Source organism: Mytilus californianus, unplaced genomic scaffold (assembly GCF_021869535.1).
Source record: "Mytilus californianus isolate M0D057914Y unplaced genomic scaffold, xbMytCali1.0.p SCAF_7, whole genome shotgun sequence".
NCBI lineage: Eukaryota > Metazoa > Mollusca > Bivalvia > Mytilida > Mytilidae > Mytilus > Mytilus californianus.
Genome location: NW_026262723.1, coordinates 113,247,352 through 113,258,796, shown reverse-complemented (window position 1 = coordinate 113,258,796; position 11,445 = coordinate 113,247,352). Strand labels below are relative to the sequence as shown.

The 11,445-nt window shown below is 30.7% G+C and overlaps 1 protein-coding gene across 1 annotated transcript; it reads right to left on the bottom strand.

Annotated features, from left to right (window-relative positions):
• Positions 1 to 488: 488 nt before the first annotated feature.
• Positions 489 to 2,625, bottom strand: LOC127709638 (uncharacterized). Its single transcript, XM_052215244.1, has 2 exons — positions 2,349 to 2,625; positions 489 to 1,285 (listed from the first exon to the last, which is right to left on the bottom strand). Exons 1-2 carry the CDS (start codon positions 2,623 to 2,625, stop codon positions 489 to 491), a joined length of 1,074 nt encoding a protein of 357 aa, XP_052071204.1.
• Between the last annotated feature and the right edge of the window lie 8,820 nt (positions 2,626 to 11,445).

Sequence of the window (11,445 nt, the reverse complement as noted above, 5' to 3'; positions counted from 1 at the left end):
AATCAAGGTTTTTTGTTTTAATTCTTGTGCTATTATTCCAATGTAGTTTTCATGTAATGAAACCTGATAATCTTAGTGACAGAAAGGAACTACACTTTTATCTGAATTTACAGTAATCATGCATATTTACTGATTTATTGAGAATTATTCATATGTTCACAAGAAAATTGCCACCAAAAATATACAATTATGAACAAATTTAAAACATAGACATGTTTTAATTAGACAAGAAACAATACTTTTTCAATCACCAACCACTTTAACATTGTTTGAAAATGCAGAACAGTTCATGCAACACAACTTATAGCTAGTATATATGATTGTCAATATTTAATATAAATAAAATTGTTGATCAATTGATATGACTATAAAAGTTTATTTAATTAGTAACTTTAGGTTTTAGCACTTGTCGTAAACTATTTGAAGGCTTGGAAGGCTTTTTGGCATTCTGTTTGTTACTTTTAGCAAGTTTTCTGCGATGAACAGTTTCAAAGAACAGTTAAAAAAACATTAACAATGTCCTCCATTATACACAAAGTATTGTCGCTGGCTGGAAAAAGCTGAGAGGCATAGTGCTTCACCATGAATGCATCCATAATCTTTTCTTTTAGCGAGTCTTTGCAGAGAGAAGATGCACTTAAATTATCCAAATTTACACTCTGTCTTACAATAATCTCCATGTGACGGACCAGAAGATAAAAGTTATCAGTTGGAAGCTTGAGACCACCACGATCCTTCTTAACTGTCCATGATTTAAATTTACTAAGAAATGTCTTGGTATCTGATGAATCTTGTAAACCTTGAACACACAATAACGTTTCTTCTTTAAGGCTTGATACCTTCAGTTTATTGTATCTCTTATGGAGTGCACGAATGATGAACCCAGCAATATAAAACAATATTTTCTGGTCATTATCTGTAAGAGAGTCGTCAAAGGCTTGCGTTTGCTTCATTTTTTTTGATAAGTGTTCCTTAAGGACTTGATTCATCAATTCCAGCAGAAATGTCTGTATAAAGTTTGTAATGACTGAGGAGTCCATAAAACCAAGCGATTGAAAGAGGGTGATACCACCAGTCTGTAAAGTGTCGCCTAAACGTATGCGGTGAAAGCATGAAAAAATGGTTTCCCTGTCAGCTTCAATGGTGATGCTTGCATTGTCTTTGAATATGGCACAGAATGCATTAAGAAAGAATTCCTCAATTGTTGGCTTATGCTTTGATACCTGAAGAATGGGCAAAAAATCTGTTGATCCAAATAAAGCTATCATTGGGTCATCTTCAAGGGCTTTAAATGTTGACTGGTATGCATTAGGAAAAATCTCATCTATGGATATCTGGGGAGTTGAAGAGTGTGTATTTTCCGTTTCTCCTGTACATGTACAAGTACATCTGTTTTATTGGCCTTGTGGTCTGTTGCTGAAAAAGTTAAAAATTGGTTTATATTTATTGATTGGAGGATTTCCAGTGGCAAATATTTCATGCATATTGACAGCAGGGGTCAGAAATATTGATTGCATGAGGAAATATGGTACATTTGAACTGAACAGTCTTTTATTATAGAACACAATTTGCCAATGATTGAAGGATGCACATATATATATATATATATATTCATTAAAATTTCAATCGACCATTGGAGTAAAATGTATAAAACGCATAATTTTTATTTTCTGTTGTCAAGTGTTTGATTTATTCACTAGAAAAATGACAAATTAAAAATATAAAGCCTCTGTTTTATACAAATGATCATTGTAAACTGTGTTACACATTTACCAGATTCCTAATCTCATTTAATAATTTCTTTTTTTTGCTATATTTAAAAATGTAAGTTCTTATTTGATATACAATAGTTTAATGCATTAAATACATCCTTTGTCTTTACTGAGATTATTTCATTGTAGAATTTTATATAAAAATTGAATAACTTAAATATAAATAATTATATATATTTTCCCTTTGTGTTTTAAAAATTATTTTCTATTAAATGTTTTCATAATATTTTGAACTTATTTTAGTTATTTTGGGAAATATGATTTATTTCTTTTTAAAAAGATAGAATTTATAAAAAAAAAAAACTGTTGCTTGATTTTTATATTTTTTTCCAAGAAAAATAAATAAATTTATAAATAATTACGTTTCCCCTTTAATTGTGTTTTAAAAATTAATTTGTATTATCTGGTTTAAAAACATTTTTATATTTTTCCCCCTTCTCTTTTACATTATTTATAATAACTTCTTGAAAAATTAAAAACCTTTTTCATTCATTTTTTGGAGCATAATTTATTTCTTTAACTTATTTCTAACTAAAAAGATGAAATATAAAAAACTATTTTTCCCCCTAAGTTTACCTTTCAAATGTTTTCCATGTTGTCTTGAAGTGTGTCCACGGAACCCAGAGATAGATTTTAGAATCTTGTCACAGTCAGGACATTTGTAACCATCAGCAGCAGTTCCATCTGCACTTAAACTCTTGTCAATTCCCTTGACTCTTTTTGGGGGGTGCACAACTGTCTCTAGAACGAAGTCGTCGTCACTATCTACAATTGGGTCAGTATCTGTGTATTCCCCTAACAATATATCTAAATCTAAGTCGTCGTCCCATGATAAAAAATCTGTCTTGGACATCGTGAATAAGACAACAACCACCAAGCATCAATTTTAATATAAATATGAATATTGAGATGAAAGTTAATTTCAGAGGAGGAAATTCGCTTGCTGACATCTTTGACATTACACAGTAATTTCCTGTAAAGGTAATAATTTTCAATATACACACCTAATCATGGGCCCCCCAATTAACAGACCGATTAATGCTACACGTGAACATTGTCATTATCATTCACCTGCGAATTTGTTTACAATATCATTATCAGCTGATTTTAATTCTGAAAGTCTTTGCCCTTTTCCTTAATACAAAGAAAAATAACAGGATGTTCCGAGTGATTATTTATCGATTGTCTAGACTACCGCTAATCTCGTTATCATATGATTAGAGGATGCTGGGTACGAGTTCACACGCGTGAAGTCAGCGAGATTTACAAGTCGCGAATCTCTTTAGTATACATGTCTTTGACATATTTTATAAAAAATCATATCAAATTCATTTTTTATTGTAAATCAAATTAACAAATTATACAGTATTGGCAAATAATTTTCCTATCAAATGGTATAAGAATCGTCATTTTAAAATAATGTTTACTGTTGTCCCTAAGCATTTGAAAGTGAAACTTCATTATTTATGAATACGATGTATATTCATTAAATTAAGATTGGCCGTATTCAAAGACAAGTTGGTCTTGTTATTTAGTTGAATTCTCATTTTTATGATGTGAACCTCTTTTCTAATTACACCCATCATTTTAAATATCTAGTTAGGTTTTAAACAATATATTAATTTCTATTATATCAAAATTTTAAAAGTAATGTGGTTTTGTTGACATCTTGCAGAAACATATGCAAAAAGTGTTATTTTTTTCTTTTTTTTTAAAGGCTCTGTCTTATTAATCTTATTTTGATTTGAGTAATTATATTATTATTATCAAATATTTGAATACACAATTGCATGATTGTATTATTGAAAAAAAAATGTCTACGAAATCTGAAAAACTAAATTGAAATAGAAAAGATGACAACGTGCAATTTTTAATGTTATTCAAAACATACAAAATTTTATACAAGTTTTGTATAATGAAAAGATATAGGGAATATTATTCTTATCATTATAAGAAATGAGCAAAGAAGTAAATGCAAGTATTTTGAATGTATACAGTAAGTAGCATCAAAATCATTGTTAGGATATGCTATCTTTATGTTCTCCTTCATACATTAATCTTATTGTCTAGTACAAGGATTTGTATAGTACTATACAAATCCTTGTTTAGTATATTCATAAAATGTCGTTTAATAATACAAATGACGAAATACATCGAAGTCCTTTTTAAGAAAAGCTCCATAATTATCGATCTCAGCTAACATAAAAACACGAATGTGTCAATATTTACATAGTATATTGTATAAGCGTCCCATGGTGCCACGGCAAATCCTTTCCAGTACTGTATCACTATTCAATACCATATGTTACTATTTTATCTTCTCATTTAAGTATTATATTGAAAATATAGGAGTCCATGCACAAGAGCTTGTTGGGAGACCCCTTTTTTTTATTTTTTGCAGTTAATTTATAATTTGAAAATAGTCTTTTCACCTCAACTTTTTTACCTTGTCTTAAGTGTTCAAACTCTTATCAATGCGATTTAACAATAATAATTTATGTATGTTGCCCTCTATTCTAATGTTTAAGAGTATTCTACACATAAGAATATAGGGTAACACATAAAATCTAATTTTATAAAGTAAAAAAAAATTGAGATACGGCTGAAATATGAACGAATATTTTCAAATAAGATTAATTACAAAAAATAATAATTATAAAATTAACTAGACTAAGTGATGACCCGCACTACACTCTGAAGTAACTGTATCATAACAAAGATAATGTAGAACTTTGTCTGAGATTTAATTGTGTATGGGAGACACAAATCATGCCCCCGCAGATGCAAAGTGTTATTATAAAATAACTTCAACTATCTCCCAAAAGAGCAAATATTAAACCCTGACCGCATGCACACCTTCAATATATGTACAAACCACTAAACTTTAAGGAGAAAGTCGGCGGTTATATTTACTGATATCTACGGAAGCGTATTAGCGCCACGCGTTTTTTTTTTATATTTCTTCCTATGTTTGCGTTATAACGCAAACCTTTGCGAAATAACGCAAACATTTGTTTTATTTTATTTCTTATTTAAGTTTCAAAGGAAGCAGCTGTTATAAATGGAGGAGGCTGCATATATTAAAATTTATCACCCTTTGTACTCATTGCAATGTAAAATGCTTGAGTGTTTAGCACACATCATGGGATAATAATAAGCAGGATAATACTATGATATTATTACGTGAGTATTTCTGTATTGGCCTTGTTATTGGTCCGAGGCTTGCTGTATTGGCCTGAGGCGAAGCCGAAGGCCAATACAGCTGGCCGAGGACCAATAACAAGGCCAATACAGAAATACACGTAATAGTATCTTTATTAATTAACTACAGTGTTACAATATTTTTTTTATTTCATTTCACAAGAGATAAACATTTTTACCTTGAAGTGGAACTATCCAAATCTCAGTTTCTTTTTATAAGATGCTCTATCTAATGATCTGGTGTCGTTTCCAGGTGTCTTCAGCATTTTCTCATCTGATGAATTTTTCTACCCTTTCCAGTCACTATAAAGTGTTACAATTTAAATTTAGACACAACACATAAATAGTAATTGGAAAGGTACTGCCATTGCATGTGTTATGCAGAAACAAACTGAAAAAATAATGTAGGAGTTGAAAATGATACAACTATCCATAAGCCAACTGACCAAAGAACGAAGATTTGCACAATTACAGGTCACCCTTCCAGAATGCATATGCCTGGTTCGGGTTTAAAAATAAATGACAGTTTACAAAACATGAGAAGCGAAAGTAAACATGTAAAATAATAATCGATTTGTACCATCGTGAAATTATGAGGTCGACAAGAAATGAACTTTGTGATAATCTACTCGTTTCCCAAACCTGAAATAATTCCATCGTCTGCTTTCAAAATGCTTTTTAAATGAATGTGACCGTCTTAAGCCTGAAATATATGCCATACTGAACGTTTCAGCATGTTTATGGTGAGTAAATGAAAACTGCGTCTTCCAAACAACTGTTTACTTTCAGTTTGTGTTTATCGTGACTTTCGATCTAAAAACTAGAGACGTTCCGAAATCCTGTATTGGCCGGATCAGAACTCGGCCAATACAGAAAAAAAATCTATATTGGCCGAGTTATTCTGTATTGGCCGAGTTGACACCTTTATATTGCATAGGCAGTTTTCATCATATTAAGTCCAATAACAGTGTAGTTAATTAATAAATGTATATATATATTACAAAGAAAATTGAGTAAATTGAAGTTATACCGAAGAAAATAAAAAATCAACCCCGCTAGTGTAGCCGAATTTAAGTATACTTCCAAAGTAAGCGCTCGTTTGAGCATTGTGTAAGATTGGTAAGTTTAAAACAAGCTACCCTTTTTCCATAAATGTATAAGATGAAGATGTTATTTTATTATAATTATGTTCTCTACATTCAAATTGCTACCCAAGCATCTTAAATAGCTACCTCACTAGATTGAAATTAAAATTCAATGACTTTTTTTAAAGAATCTTTATCATATTCTGAGATTTTAACAAACGATTTCTTACATCAAAATTTAAAAAGAATTTTTTTCTGAATAATAAATTTTAAAGCAGAAAGATCATTTCGTCTATTTGACTTATAGTTTCACAATTGTATGACATTATTTTTGCTCTTATCTAGTTTACCACTTTCCGTTATTCAAAATTTTCAAAATCTTGGCCTTTCAATTAAAATTTGCCTATACCATATCTATTTACTTGTTAAATTTATATAATCTTCTGATGCATAAACCATTTATTTATTTGTGTATAATTGCACTTCAAGTATTCCTTTATTTCTATGCATATTTATTATAATGATTTGACCTTCATGGTTCTTCTCTTAACTAAATCACAACCGAAATTTGATGACAGACGGACATGCAAATGCCGACATTTACAAAACACTGCTTTCAAATTATATAATAAACATAAGATGTAAATTTAATATTATATATAGTTTTTTATTATTAAATATTCAAAACTTAATGAATAATTAAAATCAAAATGTTTGCGTTATAACGCAAATGTTTGCGTTATAACGCAAAGGTTTGCGTTATTTCGCAAAGGTTTGCGTTATAACGCAAACATAGGAAGAAATATAAAAAAAAAAACGCGTGGCGCTAATACGCTTCCGTAGATATCTATGTCTAATTAAGGGTAGTGAATTATGTAAATTTTATGTTCCTAGAGGACAGGAAAATATTACAATTTAATCCACAGGTGTTAATGATTTTACGTGTTACCTAGATCAAATAAAATTCAGCATGGAGTATACATCTGGCTTATACAATGTCAATATCGAATACATGTGACCTACCCATATCAAATAAAATCTAAAATTGACAGTAATGTACATCTTGTCATATTTATGATATTGCCTTTCTGTAGCTTTTATTTATATGTTTTATGAGATTTCAACCCTCCCTCTATACCTCTAGCCTATGTAGAATAAACAAAACACAGCAATACGCACAGTAAAACTCAGTTTAAAAGAAGTCCGAGTCCGATGTCAGAATAGATAACAAAAAACACTAAGCAAAATGACAATGATACATGATAAATTAACTAAAGGACTACTAGCAATAACTGACATGCCAGCTCCACACTTCAATTAAACTGATTGAAAGATTATGTCTTCGTCATATTCATAAATTGTCTATCCGTTTCCAGAATCACGTTGAAGAGTTAAATGCTATTTTTTTTTTATATAAAACATAATCTAGATAATACTCAAGCCTGCTTGATGTTGAAAGGATTTGTATTTTGGATTTTCATCTAACTCAATTAAAAAGAAATATACAAGGATAGATCAGTTTGCCTGCGGCTTTAAAATGTTTCTTTTATTGAACTTGTTAAAATCAGAAACACCGATGATAAATTATTTGGACTATCTTAAAGCTTCCGAAAAGGTCGTGTGTAGTATAGACAGGGTTACAAATTTCATATAATAAGAAAATTTACTAGATTAAGAACAAAAAATTAAAAAAAGTATTGACCAAGAGATATACATATATTTTTAATATAGGAAATATAATAACATGTAAACGTATCTCTTTTGAACCATCGTTAACAGAAAATATTCTTTCCACATCATAAGGCATGCAAAACTTTTCTTTTTTTAATTATTTCTTTTCTATCGGCAATTTCTTCATCATTCATCTGTGTATACTGTACGCGGGGTTTCTTTCTTAAATCCAACTGCGTTCGGAATTCTCGTATAACTGCTAATATCATAAATTACCCTCTAGGCATAACGTCAAAGTGACATCTATTGGCGGGGTGTTCGTTTAGGGGAGTTATCTGTTCTTATCTACTGGCCACCAGACGATGAGAACAAGATGGGAACCAGAATAGAAAAGTAACACGAGTTATCTCGCCTTGAAATGTCCGTAATTCTTGTACATGCAAATGTATTGTCTTGGGTTAAGGTCTTCATTCTAGCCGTGGACGTTCGATAGTAAACCACAAATTACAAGTGTATATATTTATATATAAGTATGTTATAAACAGTGGCTGTTTATTTTTGTATTTGTTTTTTCTTTTAAGCGCTGGACTTGACGCTTTCTCTGGAAGTGGTGTCGGCATTACCTCGAGCTACAGGTTTCCATGAAATTATTTTTTTTATGGTTTTTCCTGGGTGGCATTCATCACTAATGACGGAGATAAAGATTCAAGGAATAGAATCTTTTATATTGTTTCAAAAATATAGACTAAGATGGACAAATCTGTTAGTCTAATTTATCATTTTCAATTGATGTATTGTATAAATATGTATCGTCACATAATGTCAGATTATATCATATCAAATGCCGGCTAGTTCGTCCGCACGGCAAATGCAAAATATATTAGTTGAGTTATTTTTTAGATTTATATAGTTTTGAAGTATAGTCCAATTTGTATTTGGTATACTGGTCAGTCAACATTTTGAGTATGTTTAGTATATCTAGTATGGTATAGTAAATACTATGAATTATATAGTAGATTGCATTTTACGCACTCTTACACCTATATCTTTGTAGGGTTTTAATTATATATATGCAATATAAACGATTAGGTCGAAAATCAGCACTGATTTGTTATTTTTATAGGAGATATACCGGTAATGTCTCTCTAAAATGAAATTTATATTGAACATTGCATTTTAAGTTCTCTCACACCTACATTTCTAGTCGAATTTTTATAAAGTTTATATCAAAGGCTTATATATATCAACAAGGTCTTGGAAGAATGCCGAACCACTATTATTACAGAAGTTATACCCCTTGGAAATAGAAATATATGAGAGAAAAAAACATTGTAAGCCATATCAGGCAAAATACAAAAATCTCATCGTAAAAGTCGTTGCCTCAATAAAATCGGCAAAATAGACAACGAATACTGAGAATAAAAGATGAAATCAAATGACTATTTTAAAAAGTATAGCAACGTACACAGGTTGTTACTTGAAGTTATCTGATACGTATGTGTAATATTTTAAAGCAACACGACGGGTGCCACATTTGGAGCAGGATCGTGTACCCTTCTAGAGCATCTGAGATCACCCCCAGTTTTTAGTTTTCTGTATTGTGTTTGGTATACTTCTGTTTGTCTATTTGTCTTTTTGTCGTTTTTGCCATGGCGTTGTCAGTTCATTTTCGACATATGAGTTTTCATGTCCCTAGACAAATTTAGAGATAATTCACGGGGGATTGAATTTATACTTCAGTGGTAGAATACAAGCATAAAGGGCCAACCCGGGGTAACATCAGTATAAATTCAAGCCCCCAGGAATTAGTTCTATTCTAATAGGACAATTACGGCAATTCTTATGGATCGAAGCGCTCTGGGTGAAGGCATATATTTGCTGTTCTCGTAATTAAACATACTATTATTATTGACGTTAAAGACGAAGTAAAATGATGTCATGACATACTTAAGCGATTTACAATAACATACTTACAGACAGTCTATCCTCTCGGTCTTAATGACAATATCATAGGAATTGGTTATATATCTAGAACAGATTATGTTAACATTTTGGATATAGTTTCTAAAACAGTTAGTGAAAACCGTTCTCATGGGCGTAGATTAAATCGCAATCAGAGAAAATTTCGTAATAACAATACAAATATTTCGGACCTAATTTCTATTTCAAAAAACAACGGTAGACATTATCTATTAACCAAGCTCTGTTCTTTACCTGTTAATAAACTACATCAAATTTTGGAGGAATGCAACACAATTCTATATTGCAGTCCTAAGTATGAAATCGTCCAAATTATAATTAGGTCTTTCCACTTTTCTGTGAAAAGACCTATTGTATTTGTTCTGATTATATGGTCTTTCCACTTTTCTGTGGAAAGACCTATTGGTTTTCTTCTTCTGATTATTATTATTATTATTATTATTATTATTTTTTTTTTTTTTTTTCTTCCGCCAAATTTTGTTCTTGCGATAAATATTTGTTTCGCAATATGTCGCTTAGATATTTCTCATATTGTATCGTATAGTTTATGCGCTTTTAAATTTCACCCTGCTAAGCCGGACAATTATCTTTGTAAGAGTTATCTCCCTATTCACTGTTTATCAAGTGTGTGCATCTCCTTCGAAACAAAAAAAGATATCGACAAAATTCTTTTTCTAAATTGTTCGTTACATCCTCAGGAATTTTTGGCTAATTTGGATCGAAGCGATTCGATGAAATTTTATAGGAGTTATCTACCTTTATGAAATAAATTTGTCGTTATGTTTTTGTTACTCATAAACTGTAAGCCGTATAAACCTATAGTCTTTTTATTTGAGGTCCTTGGATCCTTACTTCGAAAATGAGGTCAAGGTCATGTTCTGAACTTTGTCTTTTGCTTGTTTTTGCATTTTCTCCGTTATTTTTAATGTTATATATTAAAGAACAAGTGCAAAATGTTTGTTATATTGTGATGAAGATATGATACATTTGGTCTGAGACAATCAAGCGACATCTTATTGGAGTTACTGCCCCTGAAATGTTTTATTTTAAGGTAAATTGATTATTACTTCATATTGGTACATGATAAAGCCATAAGATCTTTTGCAAAATGTTGGGTGACATATGACCTTGAAAAATGTCAACCGGAAGTGACCTTGAGTAAACCAGAAGTAGTCATTTTTGCACTTATTTCATGTAGAAGTACATAGAAACCATATATTTTTTGAATGGTCATACATTAATCTATCATTTGAGACCGGAAGTGATATTTTATAAACCGGAAATAGCATATTATCTCCCTTATTACAGGCATAAGTATAAATAAACCATATATTTTTGGAATCAGTGTAAATAAAGCTATCATATGAGACCGAAAGTGACATTTTCTAAACCGGAAGTAGCCAATTATCTCCCTTTTTACAGGCAAAAGTATATATAAACCATATATTTTTGGAATCAGAGTAAAAAAATCTATCATTTGAGACCAGAAGTGACATTTTTTAAACCGGAAGTAGCCAATTATCTCCCTTTTTACAGGCAAAAGTATATATAAACCATATATTTTTGGAATCCGTGTAAATAAAGCTATCATATGAGACCAGAAGTGACATTTTCTAAACCGGAAGTTGACAATTATCTCCCTTATTTCAGGCAAAAGTCTATAGAAACCATATGTTTATTGAATCAGTATGAAGAAACCTATGATTGGACGCCAATAGTAGCTTTGAGTAAACCAG